The 23,475-nt window shown below is 47.7% G+C and overlaps 1 protein-coding gene across 8 annotated transcripts in view; it reads left to right on the forward strand.

Annotated features, from left to right (window-relative positions):
* TLN2 (talin 2) overlaps positions 1-15,754 on the forward strand; it is a 447,219-nt gene extending 431,465 nt beyond the window's left edge. For all 8 annotated transcript variants that reach the window (XM_082444639.1, XM_082444638.1, XM_082444643.1 and 5 more), the window contains 5 exons: positions 6,638-6,763; positions 9,876-9,938; positions 10,030-10,212; positions 13,045-13,170; positions 14,715-15,754. In XM_082444639.1, the coding sequence (XP_082300765.1) occupies positions 6,638-6,763; positions 9,876-9,938; positions 10,030-10,212; positions 13,045-13,170; positions 14,715-14,843 (627 nt within the window). In that variant the 3' untranslated portion in view covers positions 14,844-15,754. The remainder of the gene's footprint in view (positions 1-6,637; positions 6,764-9,875; positions 9,939-10,029; positions 10,213-13,044; positions 13,171-14,714) is intronic.
* The last annotated feature ends 7,721 nt before the right edge of the window (positions 15,755-23,475 follow it).

A 23,475-nucleotide genomic window follows, 5' to 3' on the forward strand; every position in this document is an offset into this window, starting at 1 on the left:
GGTGGGGCGTTCAGCCAGTGAGTGTTCCCACGTGACTCCCCGCCAGGTAAAGTAGTGGGTCTCCCAGAGCCTCCTCAGACACACACACAATTCATGTCACGTGAGTTTACAGTGTAGCAAATTTACCTGGTTAAATCTTTGAAAGAAATCTGTCATCTGTTCTTCATCCATGCTTCCTAGACAGACATTCAAGTGCCTTCATATTTATTTTTTTTTGAGAGTATGACGCATCTTTAAGAATTTTTCTATCAAACAGAAATAGCAATTAATAGATTCTGATAAAGGAGGAATGGATAAGATATTCATATATATCTGTAGAATAAACCTGGAATGACATAAAGAAAAAAAAACAGAAGTAGCAGTTAAAAGAGTATCCCAGTGGTATTACTGTTCATTAAAAAATAAAGTGGTGGCGAGTGTGGGAAAACTTCCCCCAAGATACTAACCGTGCATGCTCACACCTTGTCCCTCAGACGCTGCAGGAACATGCATTACTCCACGTCTGGATGCACAGGGTGGTCCCTCCTCAGGTTGCTGGCATTACCATTTGGCAGTGCTTTCTTCTCTGTCACCTGCTTTGTCCATTGACAGTTTCTTGGAGTTTCCCCTGGGACCAGGCCAACCCAGGGGAGCCAAGGCCAGCTGAACAGCTCTGGTCTCTTGGCAGTTCCAGTGGTTCTGAGAAGCTTCCCTTTTATTAGGACTAGTAAACGTGGTGGTCCTAAAGACAGCCCACCCATGGGTCCTCTGGAAGAGAAGCTGACCAGGTTCGCAGACTGTTCAGGTCTTGGGTACAGGCTAAGGTCTCCCCTCAGGCACCTCTCAACTCAGTATCAGCACCAAACTGGTAGCAGCCAAACTGGCTACAAACAAAGGAGAAACAGGGCTGCCTGTTCCACTCAGGCTTCCACCTGGCAGGAAAATGCTTCACTTGTGTTGTGGGAGTTCTCAGTGTTGGCCTCCTTTTTTTTTTCCCGAAGGACATTTAAATTATATGCAAATGTTCACACTTAAACAAATTACACCCAAAGAATTTTTTTTTTTTTAATTTCTGATGTGATAAGACCTTGTTTTGAATAGTAAGCATCCTACAAGGCTTTCAGTAACACAGGAAAAAGCATGATTCCTAACTGGAAAGATGGTGCCGTGAGTTGTAATCTGGTTTTTGTAGCCAGTTGTGAGAGAAACGACCATTGTGCTTATCAGTTCTCAGCAAGGCGGTCCCTCAAAGGAGCTTTTCAAGGAGGGAGGTGGAAATCAGGGCAGTGACCCTTCGGCCATCTCCTATGGGTGCCTTTGGCTCCTTCACTGTCAAGTCCATCAGGGGAAGGGGCCACAGGGATGTAATTCACAAAGAAAAAGGCCAGAAAGAGAACCACAGATGGAAGTATTCTTCCTCTGCTAGACGCATGCCCAGGGACCTGTCTGGGAGGATGGGCCTGGTGGAGGCTGGGAAAGATACTGGAGGAAGGAGGCCAAAAGAGTGGGAGCAAAAGAAAAAGGAGTCGGTGCTAATTTTAGTCTGTGCATTCTTTAAAAAGGTTTCACCTGAAACCGTAACATGTCAGAGCTAAAGGGCCAGGAGGGTTGAGTTTGCTCTTGAAATTACAAACAGAAAATGTTTGTTTGATACCTGGAGAAGGGCAGCAAATTCCCCAAAGTCACATGGCGGAAAGGGCAGAGCAGGGACTGAAATCCAGTTGTCCATCTCCTGGTTGGGTGTCAAGGGAGTAGCTGGAAGCAGTACCGGCACTTGACACTTTATCTTTGATTTGTGTTTTTTATTTATATTGTAGGTTGTAGTCAGAAATGGCAGCTAGAATCTTTGTTAGAATTACGAGTGGAAAACAGGGTTCAGGCAGAGAAACAGACTGAAAGTCTGAACAACAGTTTTTAAAACCACAAAAAATATATGTAGTAATAGAAAGAAAAATGAAATTAATTGCTAATAGTTATTGAGCATTTACTATGAGTCTGTTATGCTCTGTGTATATTAATAATTTATTTATAACAGCCCTATCGGATATGTAGGAGGGAAGGTAGTTTCAGAAAAGGAATGAATTGACACAAACATTAGGTTCTCAGAATGTTACCAAGTCCAGGCTTGTACTGCTCTGGCATATGACAGGCCAGTAAATTGAGAGATGAGGTGTTGGGGCGGGGAATAGCGACTTTATTCAGAAAGCCAGCAGACCGAGAAGAGGGTGGACTCGTGTCCCAGAGAACCATCTTCCCTGAGTTAGGATTCAGCCTCCTTTAATACTAAAAGGGGAGGGGGTGTGGTTGGCTGCTGCAAACTTCTTGGTTCCGGGATCCTTTGTTCTTGCAGCTGTCCACAGTAGGTCTGGTCACAATGTTCCTATAAACCTCCAACCAGACACATGTTATTCTCTGTTCTACAACGTTTTAATCTCTATATGAATGGAAAAGTGTTATACCTTTAAAGGTCAGAGCCTTGACAATGGGCTAGCCTGTATATTTCAGGCTATAGGCAACAATTCTTGTAGCAAAAGCAATAGAATACAAAGGTTAAAGTAAAAGAAACAGATCCAATATGGAGTCAAGATTTGTCCCTATTACAAGAATCCCTGAAAGGCCAAAAGACAAAATAAAAATGAGGAAAGGCCTCCCCTTTTCTGTCCCCCTTTCCACCCTCCTTCCCCCTCTCTATCAGCACAACAGGAGTCTCAAATGCTCTCCCGAGCGTGGGAAGCAGGCAGCCAGGGAGTCAGCCCGAAGTGTGGCCTTTCCCAAGAGGGATCTCGCCAGACCTCTAACTTTTTAAAAGAGGAGCTCTGGAGAAGATCACCAAACAAGAAAAATATCAGCAAAAGGATGCTTAGACTTTTCTCAAAGCTACCGAAAAGACAAGGCTGGAGTCTGCTAGACAGTCCTGGAAGGACAATTACTGAGAGCTACAAGTAACCTGGCCAATAGTCTTTTCTAGTGGAGGGGACCAGGGAAAGAGCATTGTACAGGGGATGAGAAGATGGATTCAGCTCTCAGAGGCTGCGGCTGACACCTTCATTAAGCAGGGCAGACTGTTAGTTTGCACATCTGTGACATTATTTTGTTAAGAGAGCCTCTTAGTAAAATGCTGCTGTGTTTTGCATCTGTATATGCGTGAGTCAGTGTCAGAGACTATGAGTGCCAGTTGAGGGATACAGATAGAGCGTACAATTAACAACCCACAGCATTCCACAGGGCAGGAGCCAGTGCTTTGATGTGTGTGTCCAATCGTCCCCAGGAATCAGGAATGGAAAGTTACTGATGGGGACACTTACTCCATGCATCTCCCCTTCTCTTACTATGTAAATTGTCATCTGGCTGAACTCCGGTACTCAGAGACTCATCTTAAATGGATACATTCTCTCAACAAACCTTTATCACATGGGCTTCTCTACCTAACGTTGTGCTCCAGAGACATAAGTTGGATGAAACACAGTCCGTGCCCTGGAGGAGATTGCAGGCTGGTAGGATTCAGCTGACTGGTGTGTCTGTTCTCCTGAGTCCAGACCAGCACTCCCCCCATGGTAGCCCATACCACCTGCATCTTCCACCAGATCCTCAGTGATCTGAGCAAGGAAGGGCTGTCCATTCAGCAGCCCATTGAGTGAAAGCATTTCCTTACATTCAGATGCCGTGGTCTCCAGACTCTTCCCCAGGGTCCCCTTGCAGCAGCTCCAACTTACTGTTCTTCTCCTCAATCTCCCAGCTACAGTGGGGTTTGTTCTATTAACAATTCCTGCATTTTAATTGTGATCCTTTTATTCAGGGAAGTCCTTCAAAGACCAAGCCAATTCCATTTCTCTCCTCTTTTGCACCATGGTTAAGCACATGTCCTCCCTTCTCTCACTACCCTCACACCCCTCTCCCAGATTCCATCCTGTACGCTGGTGGGAGCTGAAGCCAATGGGAATTTGGACTGGGGTGCCGTGGCTTTTCACCAAGTCTCCTTGGCTTGGGGAGATCCCATTTTCTCAGGCTAGAAGTTGTATGGTATGAGGAAACATCAGCATTATGTCTAATTTCAGCAGGAGAGATAGAGTGGGCGTTTAGTCTTAATGGTAAACCTGGCCCACAGAAAGGTACCAGTCCTGCAGGTAGAAGGCAGATCTCATCATGGAACTCTGCCCAACTGCAGCATCTAAATGTTTGCCCTCCATCACAGTCGGCTTTATTAAGCCTTTTTCTTGGGAAACTCTCTCATACTTTTTAATCAGAGGAAATGTCTCTCAGAGATAAGGCTTCCTGCCATGCCCATTTTGAAGTCTAGAGATCTTATGGAAAGAAAAAGAAAAATTCATCAAAGGGCATTACAGCACTTGTCATTGCAGGAAAAATCTGTGGGTGTCAGAAATATTTCCAAGTTGAGTATGTATTTCAAACATGTGTTTTAAAAAAAAAAAAAAAAACCCAGCCAGGGTAGCGAAAGACATGGGAGAGCCCTTTTCAATCAGTTCTAATGAGATATTCTTTCAGATCTATCCATGCTTAGAGTTAGCACTTAGTTTTTGGGAAATTCCATTTTTGTGCATTTTAAAATTTGGGAAATCAGAAACCTGCTGTGAAGTGGACTCAACCTTGGAACCCATAGCATAGCTGAGGCCCCCTGCACCTGCTGCAAGGGTCTGGGAGACATTGGGAGCCAACACGGGCCTCCATTTCCTCATCTGCAAAATGAGGAGGAGCTCCCTTTGGACTCAGAAACTCTGTGATTTCCCCAGTGCCTTAATCTGTTATATGCTTGACTTTCTTTTGCAGAACGAATTTCCAGAAAAGCTCTTAATTCAAGGTCATTGAATCTACCTATCACTGCCCAATGCCATTTCTTGTGGCTTATGTATAACAGTTCCTTTTATGCCAGAGTGTCTTAAAATGAGTCGTTTTATGTTTCAGTGAACAAATTTTGTATTCCACCGCTATCAACAAGCTTCCCCACCCCATAATAAGGAATCCAAAATTAATCTATTGGAACGGAATCCATATCTGTCCTAAATGCTCCTAGAGCAAGACTGTGTCAGAAATAGGAAAGAAATACTGCTTCTGTCTCAGAACATCTCAATTGCTGCTGTCATACTTCAGATCCACTAGATGTGCACGGAAATGTTTTTCTGATAACATGGGTTATAAAAACAAAAGCAGGAATGGCCACATCTTGAACCAGGAGAGATGCCATAAAGAATAGGGAACTGGAAAAGCATTGTATCCGTGTATCCATCCCGTCTGATGGTTCATATGGGCCCATTAGTGAGGCGACTTTGAGCCTCCAGCATGAAGTCGTTCCTCACTGATGCCCAAAGTGGTGGCCTCATCTAGGAAAAACATATCATGATGGAGGCAGAGAAGTTTAGGTTTAGATCTGGTCTAGATTCTTCATGCTGCCACGTGATCTTGGCCCAATACTCCACCTCCCTAAGGTTCCCATTATAAATATAAGGATAAAGATAACTACTGTATATGATTTTTACTCTCTTTTTTGGTGAGGATTAAACAAGTTAATGCACGTGGAAGTGCCTGACAAAATACCTGCATATAGTAGGCACTCTTAAAAACGTATCGCTGTTGTACAACATTGGGAATGTACTTAATGCCACTGAATCGTATACTTAAAATTGGTTCAAAGGTTAAATTTTGTGTTATATATATTTTACCAACACACACAAAGAAAAGTATTGCTATACCTGACCATCATCTCTTAATGCCTGAAAGTTACCAGCCACATCTTCAGCATTCTGTGACCGAAGGGGCACTTAACCATACTGGCTTAGATTCACAGAGCAATATTGCTGGAGGGGACCTTGGCGGTCGTCTAGTGTATTGTGATGTTCCGTCCCACCCAGCCTGGGACCAGGGTCTTTACACTTGCCCAACTTCCCGAAAGTTGATTCTTTTGTTGATGTTGATTCTTTTCAACATCGCAGGCGTTTGGCAGCAGGGGGCCTGGTGATGGTGTATTTAGAGCAGAGCCCTAACGGCCTGATAGCACCTGTGCAGTGGGGGGGAGCCAGTGTTCCTCCCCAGGTGGAGCCGTGCCTCGGGTTTCGAAGGGGTAAGCTCCACCTTGATGTCGCGTTGCCCCAATTTCGTTTCCACGACTGGTGATCTCTGGTTGGCATGTGGCTCTCTGCTCAGCCACAGAAATGCAAATACTTTTGTTTTCACCCAAGAGCAATACGGTTTTTCACAGCTAATAGCCATCTTTCGTTTTTTCAACCCATTTTTCTGAGCCTTGAGTTGTGGGAGAGTGTGCCACCACCCACTCTTTGGATTTCAATTATTGATTATTTTGATTTGGGTTATTGATGCTAATGGAACCCTTCGAATGCATTTTATTCCCAGTGAATTTATGTCTTTTTAAACATTCTGGTCTGGAAAAATAGTCTGTCTTTGAATTTCCTGATTTGAACTTTGTAAGGAATCTCAATGCTGGCAGTTTTTATCTTTTAGAGAAGGGTGGGGGGAGGGGCAGATGGAGAGGCACCCAGCCAGCTTCGGCCTTTCTACCCTGGGTGTGGGTTGTGGATAAAAAGCCACGCACGGAGGAAGAGCCAGGTGACCAAGAAGTAAGTCATTTGGCAGAAAGCGCCCTTCGGGGATACGAATTGCATGTGATGCTGTTTTCTTTTGGTTATAGCAAGCAGATGAGACCCTGGATTTTGAAGAACAGATCTTGGAAGCTGCTAAATCCATTGCTGCTGCCACAAGTGCCCTGGTCAAATCGGCCTCGGCAGCCCAGAGGGAGCTGGTGGCCCAAGGAAAGGTGTGTAAACCCCACTGGCCAAGTGGTGGAAAGTTCACACAGCAAGAGCCTCTGAGGACTAAGAAAAAGGCGATACCGCTTGCATCCTGACCAAGGAAGCCGTGCCGCCCCTTCCCTCCCTGACTTGCCCGGCTTTGCCCATCTCACTGGATACTCTGTTTGCTTCAGCCTGACAGACGGAATGAAGGGTTTAGCTTCCAGGGCTCTCATCTGCTTCTTGTTAAGGAGAGCTCCCACTCCAGGCAGCCATCAGGGCCTGAACAAGACATTTATTTTCCCCGCTGTACAGTAGGCTATTTAAAGCCGTAAACTCATATTTTCCTGGTGGATGGCTATATAAGCACCGTAGTCAGGGGCTTTATAATACCATGTCCAACTCCAGTGACTCCCTTCCTTTTCTTAGGACTGTTGAGCTGAATGCCGTCCCAACTCTGCAGTTAGCATTTTCCTTAGCCCTTTGGTCAAAAGGCCGGTCTGGTTTTAAAGCTGAGATTTCTTCAACCTGCTTCATCTCCAGTCACCCATTCCACCTGCATTAGCGTGAAAGCCTAGTTCTTTTTCAGTGATCCAAAGGATTAATAGTACATTAGACTAATTCCTGGATGTGAAAAGGCCTTCCAATTTAAAATATTCCGTGTGTCCTATTATTCCCATACAACATGGAACCACCCCATCCAAGTTACGTCTTGCAGAGAAGCCTCTCAATCATAGAGTCACCACGGAAATCCTGCCAGGTTTGGGAAATTTGGTCACTGTAACTGTCAGTCACTTATATTTGATGTTAAAAGGCCTTCGCTGTCAGTGTACAGATGACGGATGTGATTGTGTCTTTTTGGTTGTTTTTGTTTTTATCATTTTTTTTAATATATATTTTATTTATTTATTTCGTTGTGCCGGGTGTTAGTTGAGTAGGCAGGCTCCTTAGTTGCGGCACATGGGCTCCTTAGTTGTGGCATGTGAACTTTTAGTTGCGGCATGCGCGTGGGATCTAGTTCCCTGACCAGAGATCAAACTGGGCCTCCAGCATTATGATCGCGGAGCCTTAACCACTGCGCCACCAAGGAAGTCCAATTGACCTAAGAACTTGTAATACAGACAGTTATGCACAGCTGGTGGCCTTCTGTCTTCCTCCATGAAGTCTCTTGTGAGCTTAGCTGTGCCTTAATCCAACCTATGTCCACTGGTTCCTCTTTCTAAACCATTGTGTATCCAATATTGATGTATGTACATCTCCCCAACCAGCATGAATCTGTCCCTTTATGCTTCTCACTTATCCCCTGTAGATCTAGCAGAGTGTCGACCTCAATCACCTAGAACTTGTTGACTAGTCGATATGTAAAGACCAAAAATGGACCATTGAGAAGAACATCTTACCTAAAACTTTCGGTTTATTTGCACATTGATTAAAGAGCCATCTACGTGCTGGACACATTGCTAGACACTAGAGAATCAAACTTGAATATGGCCAAGCCCCTGTCCTCCAAGGAACTTATGCGTTCAAGCATTTAAAAAGTTGGTAACGGAGGTTCAGCTGGACCTGGGGAACTATAGATGATATGCAGGACATTGGGGCCTTACCTGACCTTCAGCACTCCCTGATGTGCTGACAGAGCTCCAGTTTCATATGCAAATTTAGATACTCATCTCTTTTTTTTTTTTCCACACACACACACACTGTATTTTATTTTTACAAGAGATAAACTGACACCATGCATTGTACATGGATGACCACAACAGAAGCAACAATGATTGCAATTACCAAACACGAAACACACTCATACTATGTCATAATATTGACATTCAGTCTAGTAATCCTCCACTGTAACAGCTCCTTTACTTTGCAGTGAAAATTGGTTTGTATATTTTTTGCCTCTGAGTCCTTGTGGGATTTTTTTTTTTATTATTCAAACAGAAAGTCACAAAAATTATAATCATCCTCATCAGTTCACTCAGTCCCATGTAATTAATTTTTTTTTCATCTTGATCTTTTGTTAGCACTTTTATGAATTCATCAGTTTTCCATTAGAGTTCTGAAAGGGCTTATTCATTCAGTTCAGCAGTACAGTCAGTTACCAGAAACCTGTACTTGTCAGAGTCTTTTCCATGAATTCCTTGAAGATGAAACCCTTTTATAGGAACATATTTGCAAAAGCATCAGAGTACACCCAGAACTGTCTGTAAATGACAAAAGACTTAAAAATGACCACGGTTAAAGATTTGATGAAAGTTCATAATAATGGAATTGACAAGGAAATTTAGTTATTTCTGAGATATACATTTTAAAGTAATAACTAGAATTATGACTTATAACATTATACCAGAACATGTAAGATTTTTAGAAATTTCATGTAATGTCTGAAACATTTATATTAACATATTTCCATACAAATAACCCAATGAATAGATACTCATCTCTTACCTCTCCAGGCACCTCCCACACGTGTAAAGGTGTTTCCTCCTGTAGCCCCCTCTACATCTGGTCAGAAAATGTTTCACTGTTGCAACAATTCCTAAATAGAAACGGGGATCATCTTACTTCCAGCTTCTTACTTCTCTCCCCACCCCTGAAAAAAATGGTCTGTATTTCCTTAAGGCGAGGATCTGTGCTCAATTGTACGGAAAGAGACGGACCCCCTTTTTTAACATCATCTGCCAGAAAGTCACAGCATGGCTTCCAGGGTCAGGAATCAGGAGAGATTTAAGCTTCCCTCACCTCTTGAATGAAGAGGCCTCAGGGGCTCCCGTGTTGGAGATGGAGAAAGGTCAGCAGAGGAACTAGGCATGTCAAGATAGCCCCATCCATCATTCCTGAGCCATTTTCCCAGAAACGCGGTACCTGGCAGTGAAATGGAGGTCGTTGAGAGCGTTTCCGGTCGCCTCCTTGTGGCCCAGGTGGAAACCGGTCAGGACGTGCAGTCTTGGAGCTGCCGGGGTCCTGCATGGGAAAGGGTGCTCCATTCTCCTGCCGGTGCTGTTGGCAAGAGTCCCAGGGAGGTGCTGCATGTCTGATGGGGTGCTTTTCTCTCCAAATCCAGGGCAAGGTAGGGTTTGGGGGCTGCAGGTCACCCTGTGCCTTCCCTCCCTCATTGCTGCTTTTCCTACTCCACTCTAGGTGGGCTCCATCCCCGCCAATGCCGCAGATGACGGACAATGGTCACAGGGCCTGATTTCTGCCGTGAGTTGCCCCCTCTTCCTTCCCCGTTGGCTTTTTGGATCCCCTGAGGGAGGTTTGGGCCTCAAGTCACTTCTCTGTTGACTGTCCCCAGGCCCGGATGGTGGCAGCTGCGACCAGCAGTCTCTGCGAGGCGGCTAATGCCTCTGTGCAGGGGCACGCCAGTGAGGAGAAGCTCATCTCATCCGCCAAGCAGGTCGCCGCCTCCACGGCTCAGCTGCTCGTGGCCTGCAAGGTGAAGGCTGATCAGGATTCGGAGGCCATGAGGCGGCTACAGGTAATGGTCACTGATGCTGGTGGGAAAATACTCCTGCTGGAGCGGGTAAGTGTCACCAAAGGCGGCATTCTCGCTTCCTTGGCATGACCCACCAGGCCTTCCATCAGCCAGCTCTGTCCCACATTTCTCATCTCCTGCCATGTGCAGCCATGCATCCTACCCCTGCAACGCCACCAAACTGACATTCTCCATGCGTGCCTCCTGGTCTCATGCCTTGGGGTCCTCCTCCCCACCAGCCCAACCTTGGTGAGCTCCTACTCGTCCTTCATGACTCATCTCCAAAGCCACCTCTTCTGGGAAGCCCTCCTTGAATCCCAGACCTTGGGCAGTCAGTCCCTCTTCTGCCCTGCCATAGCCTTTGGGCAGACCAGTCTTGCAGTTCCTGTCACCCAGTACCACCACATTTATCTTTAGTCCACCTTTGACAAGGCTGTGAGCTTCTTAGGTGCAGGTACCAGATCTTTATCTTTGTGTCTCTCACTCCTAAGATGGTACCTGTTTCAGTGGAGGCTCTCATTCAGTGTTTGCTTAAGAAGGGAGCAAAAGGACTGAGGAATTTATATGAGATGCTGCTAAGGTTTCCCAGAGCCCAGAGAACACACTTATGAAGGTGTCACTTGAGTTCTGCCCAGTGGATCTAAGTTTTCCTGATTGTGTATTTTAAGCACAGTGAAAGAAATGTTGGAATGAAAAAGATCACATAGCTTCACCATCCTCACATGTCCAGTGCTATTTTTTTCTCTTCCTGTTTTTATCTTACACAAAATACTTTTGTCTAGTTGTCATCCTAACAGAGACATTCTGCATTTTTTTCACTTCACATTTTATCATACTTTTTTTTTTCCTTGAAGAAAAGGCTTCATAATGGCCCTGTGCAAAGCTAACTGGTTCATTCTTCATGAGTCTCATTTTTAATGATTGCATGATATTATATCAACTGATGATGCCAGAATTTCTCTATACGTTGGACATATTTGTTTCCAATTTTCTAGATGTTTGTTACTATAATAAATGTTGTAATACAGATTGTTTATGTTGCTAAAAATGTTTATGTAAGATCATAAATGGCAGAAATATTTGAACAATTCCACTGAGACTCGGGACTCTCGTCATATTTCCTAAGTTGTAAAGTGCATGGCCATTGTGTGGTCCTCCTGTGTCTGTCTCTCTCTGACCCACCTCCCTCACCTTCGTTTTTCTCCTGGCATAAACCCAGGGGAAAACGGGGAGCTGCTTGTTTGTGAATGTGCGATTCATGGGTTTGGGGGACACTCCTTTGGAAAACATCCTGAGTTAAGAGAGACCTGGGTTCAAGACCTGCCTCTACTATGTACAAAGTGCATAATCTTAAACAAATCATTCAAAACCTTTCAGGCCTTAGTTGCCACGTCTGTAAAATGAGGATAGAGATGCCGGCACTGGCTCTTACGAGGGTCAGAAATGTGAAAGTGCTTTTGTAAGTCCTAAGGATTTACACAGATACAACCCAGCATCACTCTTATTATCATCATTACTGATTTATCTGGATGCTGCAATGTTGTGTGAATCCCTTACAGTGACCCCAGAGGTTCTCTGGGGCTACACAGACCTATGTTCAAATCGCAGCTCTATAACTTACCAGCTGCAGGATCTTAGATTAGTTATTCAACCTCACTTTCTACGTAGAAAAGTGGGCTAATGATTTCTGACCTCATAAAACTGTTTTGAGAATAAGCATATGATGACTGCTCGTCAAGCGCTAATGGGCCTCCCCTTCCCTTCTTGCGCGAGCCCTCGTGGTCCCCCCTTGGCCACTTTAGATCACCAACCCGATGAGCCAGTTAACTTTGAATGAGAAAACTCTCAACTTTCTGATGGCTCACCCCCAAGAACAAGTCCTTGACGCTGAGGGGGCTGGGCAAGGACTGTGGGAGATTTAACGAAGCCTTGACCACCGTGAAAAGGAAATTCCAGACCTCAGGTGACAGAGGTCAAGTCCCCTGAGCCATGCTTTTTGAGCATTGAGAGTAAACCAGCGGGGGCTGTAGCCCTTGCTGAAGATCTGGGCTGCACGTGGACCAGCTCTTCTGCAGTGTGTCTGGCACTCGCCCCATCCTTGACCGTGCGGCATAAAGCCGGCTGTGACTCTAAAAGCACATCCGTAAAGGCCCTAGTTACTGTGGGGCTCCCATTCCTTCTGTGCAGGGATAGGTTGTGCTTTCATAGCCCTTCATTCCCTCCGAAAGCATTCAGCGAGCCCCAACCCTGCGCGGCCACTGTGCCCGGCGCTGGGGATGCAGAGACTGAAGTCACAGCCCCTGCCTTCAAGTTGCTCATTGTCCAGGAGGAAGACAGGCAACCACAAGTGTGGTAAAGGCTGCAAAGAAGCCAGCAGGGAGCTTTCCAGCAGCACCTGGGAGGGTGTGGGTAAGGCCGAGACGGACAGAGCGATCTCTGAGCCAAGTCCTCCAGTATGCCTCAGTAGGATGGGGCAGGGGGAGGTGGCTTTCCAACCAAGGGGGCAGCCCCTGAGCAAGTTTCTGTTAACGCACATATCATAGTGCTATAATCGTGTATTCACATAATTGTAATTCCCCAGAGATGTGCGTGTTCCCTGGGAGCCAGGAAATGTGTCTCATTAACCTGTGAGTGAGCTAAGGTTAGGTAGGTGCCAGTGTTGGTAGAATCAACGGATGGATGGACAAATGGATACTACCTAGAGAGAAGTTCTGTGTTATATACAATTGGATGATAAATCAATTCATAGTCTCATGAACTGTGCCTCCATGTCTGTCTCGCTGAATCCAAGTGGCTGTTTCTAATGATATAATGTGTGTTTTGTCCCCTCTCCAGGCAGCAGGTAACGCTGTGAAAAGAGCCTCAGACAATCTTGTGCGTGCAGCCCAGAAGGCAGCATTTGGCAAAGCTGATGACGATGATGTTGTAGTGAAAACAAAGTTTGTAGGGGGCATTGCTCAGGTTTGTGATTAAACCCAGACAGTGTTTACTCCCAAGATGAGCACGGTCTTATAACAGAGGCACGAAATAACAGTGGCTTAAACAAGATGGAAGTTTATTTCTCCCTGGTGAGAGACAGTCTTGGGTGTAAGCAGTCTAGGGATGGTGTGGCGGCTGCTTTGTGACTGAGACCCAGACCCCATCCGCCTACTGCTCCACCGTCCCTGAGATGTTGCCTTGGCAACGTCTTGGTCTAAGATGGCTTGGTAACCACCTCAGTTTTCCAGCCAGCATGAAGACGGAAAGTTAGGGCGGGCATGACTCTGAAGTTGTCTGCATCACTTGCTCTCACATGCCATTGGTCAGCGCTTCATCACATGGCCAGCCTAGCTGCAAAGGAGGCAGGGAAATGGAGTATTCTTTTCTGAGTAGCAGTGTGTCTACCTAAAAATCAGGGATTCTGTTATAGAAAAGGGAGAGAAGAGAATTGGAGGACAGCAATATTATCATTGAAATAAAATGATGCATTTGGAGTTGCTACTCACTCCAGATTTTTGGCCCTAGAGAAAGAATGAATGATGACCCTCTCCCAGAAGTTTTACAAGTGTGGATGAGAATCTGACTTATGCAGGCCTGCATTCTTGTGAATGAGAGTGGGGTGGAAAGGTCAGGAAACCACGCTTGCAGTTTGGAATGTGTTCATGTAAATCCTCTATATGAGATTGGTTTTCCAGCAGGAGCACTGAGGCCCCGTGGCTGAACTTACTCATTCCCATGCCTTTCTTAGCTCTTCCTGAACCACTCCCTGTGTTTGGAAATACACAGGATGCATTTTTACCAGAATCTGCTTCTTGATACACTAGTTCCATGAGAAGTTCCACGAAGAAGGGTCTCTGATCAAACAGTTCTGGGAATCACTGACTTCTGTACTCCCTCCTCAGATATCACAATGCTCGTTAGTCTAGCAAGACTCTGAAAAGACCTTTGCTTTTCAGAAATCTATTTGACTTTCTTGAGCACAGACTTACCCTTTCCCCTTTATACCTATTAACTAATGTTCCTCAGATCACACCTTAGAAGCATGAAGTAAATATATGAAAGCCGTCTAGTAGTTAAGGAATCCAGCTTTAGCTTCGAGAATACCTGGGCCAGGTCCTGCTCCACCAGATAGGCCCCTTCAGGAAAGTGGACCCACATCTCTGAGATTCAGCTTTCTCATTGGCAAAATGGGACATTCGATAGGCCATACTTCACAGTGTTGCCATGAAGATGATGGGACACTCCGTGTGAAGTGCTTAACACCAGAGCCTGGTGCATCATAGGGACGCAGTATATATTTGCTGTTAAATCAGTGGCCAGAAGTCAGCTTATTGTCTTGGATCGTTGGTCCTCAAAACCTGAACCGTGGCACAGATGCTGGTCTCCAGAGCTAAGAATACTTAGTCCCGGGACACTGCTGTGTCCCACTGTAGCAGAGGCTGTGGGAGCTCATGAGGCAAGCAGTGGAGGGGAGGGCAGTTTCCTAAAAAGTTTCAGATCCATCCAGCTTGTTGCTTTGCTTCTAGATCATCGCCGCCCAGGAGGAAATGCTGAAGAAAGAGCGAGAACTGGAAGAAGCAAGGAAAAAACTAGCCCAGATCCGCCAACAGCAGTATAAATTCCTACCCACCGAGCTGAGGGAGGACGAAGGCTAAGGCCAGAGCCAAGAGGGCGCACCCCAGGGGCCGGCCGCACGAGAACTGGATGGACAGCGGTCCTGAGGGGCCGGGCACCGCCCTGGCACTGCCCACCTCCCCCTGGGGTGAGCCGGGAGCCCTGAGCTCTCCTGCTCGCTCCTCTGTCTTGTCGGGCACCAGCTGCATGATGGTGATGTCACGCGGTACAGTGTGTTCCACCCACAGCTCCTCTGCCACCTCCCCCAACCCCGCCTCACTGTATCTCAGGAGAGAGGGGGCGCGGGTTCACGGACTGGTACCAAAAAGGAGGAGTCAGTATTACATCGTCCTCAGACACTCGCGCTTCTGTTGGTCCTTCTCTGGGCCTGCTGTGAAATCTTAATAGGAAAAAAAAAAAAAAAAAAAACCCAAACAGCTCGGGGGAAATCCTTGATGCCATAGCTACTCAAAGATACTCTTCTCCCTCTCAGGAGAAGATGGACGTTGGAGTTGGACACGGTGAATAAAGGCCAGAAACATAAACCAGTGTGGACTCCAGGAGGGCAACTCGGGTCCTCCTGCTGTGTCTCAAGCACTGGCTCACCCAGAGGGTGAAGAATTCCTGCTCCTGTTTGCACGCTTTCTTGCCTCAGTGTGTAAGCTCGTTGTACAATCTAGACCCAACTTGTATTCTGTGGCCCAGAAAATCGAATGATTATTTTTTTTTTCCTCCATAATCCAAAGGGGCAGAGGTATGGGGGACTGGCAGGGCTCAGTGAGCAGGGGCTGTAATAAAATATGTGGGCTCCTTACTCTGTAGAGGCTGTTTGAGTTCATACAAATTCATCCACACAAACCCAGGTCCCCCAGGTGACAGTCAGTACAACAGCCCGCCTTAGGCATCTGAAGTGGGGATTCAGCTCCAATAGAGCAATTCCTTGGTGACCTCATCTTTAGGTTCCACATCAGCTTCTCTGCTCTCAAAATGATCAGAATTCAAGATCCTATTAAAAAATCTGTCATCCGTCCTCCAACCCGTGATGGATGTTTTCTCTATGTCCTAATTGTCCCAAAATCTAGATGTATTTTAACATCATTACAAACCTTTAACAAGATAGTTTTGCTAATTAGCCCATCTTAAAGGTGAAGACATATCGTATTTTCAGAGTCTGTCTTCTGTACGCTACGGTTCGAGAATTACAGTTCGAGAGTTCCCCCCCTCCTCTCCTTTCTCTTTTCGGAGCCCTCTCCTTAGAAGGGCATTTTAAGATGTTGAACTTAACTTTAATCTGAGCCTTTCCCCAAGACAGTACATGAAGGATGAATGGCTTGTCGGATAGATCCTAATGCCAGGTAGCATTTGTCTTTGAAAAACAATTCATCGGAGGAAGACAATGGTGACAGAGGTACGTGGTTTTTGAAAGCTGCTAACTGTTGAAGAGCTCCACTTCTCCGCAGTAATGTGGTATCACATCTCGTATTTCATTCACAGTATAGTTTGAATATTCCACTCAGGGGAAAAGTTGATGCTTTGGTCCACAAAAAGTATCACCTGTAGACCTTGCCCCATGGTCCTGCTTTAACAGACTGTGGCCCATGCCATGGTTTTAAAATATAATTAAACTTTGGACAGCTTCTCATATTTATAAGAAACTTGTAAGTGTTCCACATAGTAGAATTTTTTCCCAGACAAGTTGGAAGTTACAGGAAATACAGTGTAAATGAGAAGCAAGTGGAGAGAGTATGTAGAGAGTTGGGGATGAAGGCATCGACTCAAGAGGAGAGAGCTGGCAGGGCCCTAGCACCTAATGGGAGAAACTAACAAACTCTTGGCTCGCCCTCTTCCAGTGTAGCTAGTACAACTTTTCACTGCTGTCCTGGGCTGCACCCCCTTGGATCTTAGCCCGTGGACAGGGGGCTCTCTCCAAGGGGACACTTTGCAGACAGGCACAGGGTGCTTTCTAAGATTAAGAATCCCACCCAGAGGCTCAGAGTCTAGCTGTGTTAATGGCCTCATGTAGCAGGCCTCTGGGGAGCTCCTCCATGGCCCACCCTTGCCCCCTTTTCTTCCAGGCTGTGTGATTGCTCCTCCCCTTCCAGCTGTCCCCTGTCATAGCCTGGCGTCCCAGGAGCCAGGCAGGGCCAAGCAGTGAGTTCTCTGTCCCTGCCTCAGAGTCGTTTAAAACTTCCACTGCGTTTGATACCAGAAAAAACCTCCAGAGACAAGCCAAATGGAAAGGCCTTTAAAGAACAGGTATGGAACAAAGTTGGTATCTGTAGGACCTGTATAAATATTCTCCCGTCTGGCGTGTTCAGCTGCTGTGAGCTTTGGTGAAGCTGGTTCCCATTTACCACCTGGTGTGGTGTGCTTTTTCATCTGTCCCTTCCCCATCCACCCTCCGTCACATACATGAGTGGCCTCATGGCTGGCTTGGTCTCTCTCATTTCATGAAATGGGGGAAAGGCTGTGCTTTAGGCGTAATTTAATAAGCACTCCTGTAGGTGTCCCCAGATGGCAGTGAGGGGGGTGCTTCTGGTTTTTCTTCAAAGGGAAATAACAGGTATGAATCGGTTTGGGGTGTGAATGTTCATTTCAGAGCATCTAACAGGAGAGTGGGTTCAGGGTAAAAATGGTCCCAGGCCTGAAGCATAGAAATGCCTCTCTGTGTGAAGGGGGAGCAGTTGTGTAGGTGTGTGTCTCATGAGAGGAGATGACGGGAAGCCTTGAGCTGATCTTTGTGCCCAGAAATTGTTGTCTCTGAAGATCAAAAAAGGAACCTGAACTGGGCTTCAGAACTGCCCAGTGATCTGGGAGTTTGGGCTTTGCTTGGTTCTGCCTTTCAAAAAAAAAGTCTTTGGGTAAGGATGCTAAAGCCATATTCAGCTGAACAAGCAGCTCTTGTTTAAATTGCTGGCATCCAGTCAGGTGTGGGCCTGGTGATCAGTGCCAGCGGGTACCTCAGGTCCTGGGCGGCCCTCCAGGCCGGCGTTACGGGCCCCCCAGGCCACCTCGAGGGTGGCCGCGTGGTTAGCGGGTGAGCCCTGTGTGCTTTATCGTGGAAAACTCCTTAGGGCTTCTCATAGGCTCTCCCTGCTTGCGTTCTGGGTGTGTTGTCAGTGAGTTTAACTTATCAAAATATTATAGCCAAAATTCACCCAAGAGAGTAAACCCTACCACCCACATGATCCCGAGGCCACAGCCTCATGCAGAAGCCAGGCCGCAGGGTGATGTGGTGAGCAAGCCTGCTCTCTCCGTGGCCGTGAACCCCCAGATCTTCCCCAGCACTGAGGTTCTGGGCTCTGCCCTGGGGATTCTGGCCTTCAGCCCCCAGCACGGGCTATCGGTGTGTTCGGCTCTCAGACCCTGGGGGAAGTTTCCCTCTGCTGACTGAGATGATGGCCACCTCTGAGAGCCTTGTGGGAGCCCGAGGAACTGGGGGATGTTCACTTCAGGCTCAGAGGCAGTAGAGTTCAGAAACCCCGAGATCGTGAGAGCTATGCCAGCAGATCAGGTACCACCTCGGCACGGCCTCCTCAGGGGGTGGCCTCTGGGGGGGGAGACATCTTCCCCTCGCCGGGTCCCCAAGTGCCAAGTTGAAACATCCCTGAGACAACCGCTCCGTCCTTCCGAGTGTCTGCTCGGCCTGTTATGCTTACGGGCGTTAGGAACAGGCATGTGGCAGAGCTTCTGTTGACTAACTGAAAAAACAAACACTACAAAGAGACATTTCTCGTCTGTAAAAGAGGTTTGGCTTCGCCTTCCTCGGAGCCCGCCCCCCAGCCCTCCGCAGACGTCCCTGTGTCAGTCACCCGTAGGCATCTCCTGGTTCCACAAAGCATGCAGCTGGGTTTCACTCGGCCACCTTCTCACCACGCTGCAAAATCCAGAAGGAAACGGGATGGTGAAGTTCTGCCCCAGGTCGTAATGTCTTTATGGTCACATAAATTATTATTATTTTTTATTCACCAGAAATAAACTTGTAAAGGAATGAACCTATGTGAAAGTCTCATGGGAATGAGAGGAACGTGGAAGAGAGGAAGAGGAGGCTGTGCCTTTATCATGTGAGAGAAAGTCCCCCTTGACTACCAGATCCTTAGTCACCAAAGTGTGTTCGAGAAGGAGTGTGTGTGTGTGTGTGTGTGTGTGTGTGTGTGTGTGTGTGTGACCAAGGCAAAGTCGCAGGGAACCACTGAATTCCATACAGCTTTGTTGACTCTGGAGAAAATTCAAATAAGAAATAGACCGGGGCTTCCCTGGTGGCGCAGTGGTTAAGAATCAGCCTGCCAATGCAGGGGACACGGGTTCGAGCCCTGGTCCGGGAAGATCCCACATGCCGCGGAGCAACTAAGCCCATGCACCACAACTACTGAGTAGCCCCCTCTCTCCGCAACTAGAGAAAGCCCATGCGCAGCAACTAAGACCCAATGCAGCCAAAAATAAATAAATAAATAAATAAAAAGAAATAGACCGTAAGTAGGAAGATGCAATTGTCTTCCCCTTAAAGAAGGAAGGGTCCCAGGCAAGGAGCTTGGGCTCTCGGACCATGCGTGTCACCTGATGGGAAGGTTGCACAGCTAGATGCAGAGTGCAGATATTCCTCTGCAAGCCTGACCCTGGAAGGATAACTTCACCTCCAGCAGCCGAGGCAGAAATGCACCTCCAGAGATTGTACCCCTCCTTCCTGTCGGAATGGGGGTGCAGATTGTTTGGCCAGAGTCCTCGTCTGGGGGAACCAGACTCGGAAAAATGTGAGACGTAGGCATATCTCATCCGTAAGAGGGCCATGTCACAGAATCACCATAGCAACGGAGAGAGTGTCACCAGTACGTCTGACAACTAAGAGGATTATTTTTCCTCCTGAAATGGTGATTTGGAATCTCTGAGCCCATTAGTCATGTTTTTCTGTCTTTGACTTAAAAACGGGGATGGGGCTGACTACCCCGTTTTTAAGAGAGATAGGAAGGTGGGAATCCTGAGGCGTGCAGTCCGCGAGGGGGTAAGGGGAGCTGATGTCTGGGGTCTCCTGAGTGAGCTGGGCTGGACCTGCAACCTCCTCAGCCCTGGGCAACCGTGGGGAAGGTGCTCTGGCCGTTTTGCAGAGGGGCAAACGGGACCCAGCCAGGCATGGCAGTGGCAGGCGTGGGATTGGAAGCTGTCTGCAGGGATTTAGATCCTCTGCAGCTAAATCAGGCTGACCCACAGTCAGAGACCTTACTGAGTGCCCCGTCACCTACTGTGTGCGGGACACTGGAGACCCTGCCTTATTCCTGGAGAAGGTCACATTCCAGGGAGGACAAACGTGAGCCCAGGCCGGGGGCAAAGAGGACAGAGCCCTGGAGTTGGAAAAAGCCTTCAATAAGAGGGCATCTGGCCTAACTCCTAATGAATAGGCTTTTCCCAGGCAGAGGAGGTGGGGAGGGGGTGTGGGCAGCGTTCCAGGCAGTGGGAACAGCACGTGCATGAGCGGGTGGATTGCTTAGGGGGACAAGTAAGAATTCAGTGTGGTCAGGGCTAGGGGTAAGTGGCATGAAGGGGAGGGTGACCAGGAGCACAGTGAGGGGGCTTGTGTCAGGCCAGGGCACCTGGGATTGTTAGCAGATGAATCGCTCTGCAGGTGCATCAGAAGAGAGATTCTATTCTTGGAGAACTCAGGATCCAGGTATGGGGATAACAAAGGTCAGCAACTCGGGAGTAAATTAGGTCCCAAGCTATTGTGCCAGAGCAAGGAAGGAGGATGGGAGGCAAGCCACAGAGCCTCTCAGGAGGAGATGCCACAGCAGGAGGGACCACTGCCAGGAGTCAGGGCAGGCGTTGTTTACAGGGGAGCGAGGGGTTTCATCTCTAGATGGCTAGCACTTACTGTACAGGTGGATACATACATGTGCCAGGCGCTGACCTTCATCACCCCCTTTAGTCCCCACCACAACCACATAAAGCGTGACACATAGGCACTCTTTTATCCTCATTTTATAGATAAGGCTCAGGCACAGAGAGGTTGGGTAACTTGCCCAAGGCCACACAGCTTGGCAGAACTGGGATCTCCCAATCACTGTGTTAAGATCACACAGCTAGTGGGTGACCAAGCAGAAGCGAACTCCAGTTTGTTTCCAAAGCTCATGTTTTTAACCAACAGTTGTTGGAGGAGCTGTCTGAGCCTGGCAGATTGGATAGAAATTAGGCAGAGGTAGAGAGAAGGACCTCAGAGCAGAGGGGGCCACGTGAGCATGTGGTAGAGCCTGGGACCTGCGAGAGGGACTGTGGGGCAGTTGGGGATAGTGGGGTCCTCAGGAGAGGGTGGCGAGTCCTCGTGTGTAGGAGGGGAGTGGGGCGGCCTGAGGAGCACTGAATGAGTGCCCAGCTAAGGAGCTTTTTTTTTTTACGCGCAGGTTACTGTGAGTCTGGCTTGGCTTTACTCTCACCTGGTGTCTCCAAAATCCTGTTGTGGGTCTTTTTCTCTCAGACCACAACTCACTCCTGAGGCTAAACCACCAGTGCTCCTGAGTAACCCTGTGGTTCAGAGAAATTTAACCATGTGTTTTTGTTTGAACACTCTACCCTGAGCAGGACAGGATCGCAGCGGTTTTGCTCCCTGAATGTCCCAGAGCAAGAAGCCCTCTGTGCCCAGGGGCAGAAGTGCCCGGTGGGGCTGGCACCTGGCGGGGACGGGAGCAGGCCTCAGCACTTGCGGCTGTATTAGGAGCTTCCTCTCTGCTTCGGCCTCTCTCTCTGGAGACTCCAGGACTTACTTTTAGAAAGAGAAATTTGATTCAGTTAAGCCCAGAACTGAATGTTGAAGAAGTGCTTTCTGGGCTCCCTGGAAGGTGGGCCTTGTTGTCATCGTGGCCTGGGCGTTGGGGCAGCCCAGAGTGAGAAGGGGCCTGAGTCAGGCCCCCGGGTCCTGTAGCCCAGCCCCCTGATGTTATAAGGGCATCCGGGGGAAGCAGGAAGGGAGGGGCAGACTGGACTCTGTGGGCATGAGGGAAGATGGGAAGAGACTAAAAGGCACAGTTGTTCCCTTCAAAGACTTTGCTGAAGAATGCAGTCTCCTGCAAGGGAAGCGACAATAGTGCAAGTTGCCCACTGTCGGGCTGAAGTCAGGGAGGGAGTGATGTGGGCTGGGTTCTTGGGGAGGAGGCTGGCTGGAGGAGACCCTCAATTGATGGCAAGCAGTTGGGCTGGGCCTAGCTGCCAGGCGCAGGGGAACATCTGGGGCCTAGGCCTGCAGGCAGGAAGGAACAGGTGGAGGGAGAGGACCACAAAGGCGCCTGAAGCTGGAGGGATGAGTTGGGGCAGAGGTGTGCTCTGTGGAACCAGGGCTTCATTTAAAAGGAAAGAGAGGACAGAGAAGCGAGGAGAGACACAGCAAACCCTTCAGGCTGGAGGCGCCCTGCCTTGGGGCCACAATCTCCACACCTGCCCTTCATGCCTGCCCGCTCACCATCGGCTCATCTGATGAATGGGGCGCTTTTTTTGGGCACCATGGAGCCACCTGACGGCCCCGTTATCAGGTTTGCATCCTGGAGGGCCCCAGGTTTGCTGGCTAGGTGGCTCCTGAGAAAGCACTTCTGCCCCTGGGGCTGTTCCTGGATTCCAGGGAGGAAAGCCCTCGGCACCCAAGTTTGCTGTCCTCTTTGTTAGGCGTCCAGGCTGGTTCTGCCACGGGGGCAGTGTGGTTGCATGGGACACTAATAGGGCATTCCTGTTTTCCTTGAGGGAAAAAGGGGGTGTTTCGTGGGCAAATTTAAGAATCATAGTATTAAAGTTAAACAAGTGACTACCTTAATTCACTATGAGGTGTCTTGGGGCCTGTAAGAAACTCAGATACGTTGGATATCTCCAAAAGGAGCGTATAACATACAGTGTTGCCCCAATTCTTTTGGCTTTAGAGCACTTTTTTTTTTTTTTTTATTCCAGTATATTTTGAGGGGCAAATGTTCCAAGGATCATGCCTTGGGAAACCCCGTTCTAAAATCCCACTGGAATTATTGTCTCTCTCCCCTATCCCCTTAGCGCACGTGGCGCTCTGTCTAGTATTAACTAGGTAATATTCCGTCTGTGCGGCAGCCTCATCTAGGTCACAGGCAGGGGTCATATCTTGTCACACGCAGCTTCTCTAGCACCTAAAACCAAGCTGTGGATATATGAGAAATCTGATGAAGATTGATCGCCCGGGTGATCAACGTCAGACCGTGCAGTTTGCAGCCAGTGTTTACGACCTGGCGATCAGCTGTCTTTGACTCTGGCTGATTTGAACTTCAACAGGGCAAAAAATAAATAAATAAAAAGTTTGTTTCCAAACAGTTACCACACAGCACAGCTGCCCCTTCCTTCCCCAGTAGGGCCCCACCATGCCACAGGGCAACACTATTGCCAAAATAGTTTCCCTGAAAATTGCTTTCCTAAGATTCCCTTCCGAAGACAGCTGCAAGGAAACACAACTTGATCTTATATACCCTGAAACCTCCTGGTAACACCACTGTTCAGCAAAATCCAGAAGATGGGCTCTAGCCAGTAGGGGGTTATTCATGAAATATTGAAAAGACCTCAGATGCTGTGAGCTGAGTGCTATAAAATGGTGCTCATGGCCCAAATCCCAGTGGAATGTGGAGGCCATCTGAAAAAAAAAAAGGGAAAGGCTGAGCAGGGAGCTTTCTTTAATAAACCCAGAGC

The sequence above is a fragment of the Balaenoptera physalus genome (assembly GCF_965194825.1).
Source record: "Balaenoptera physalus genome assembly, chromosome: 2".
Taxonomy (NCBI): domain Eukaryota; kingdom Metazoa; phylum Chordata; class Mammalia; order Artiodactyla; family Balaenopteridae; genus Balaenoptera; species Balaenoptera physalus.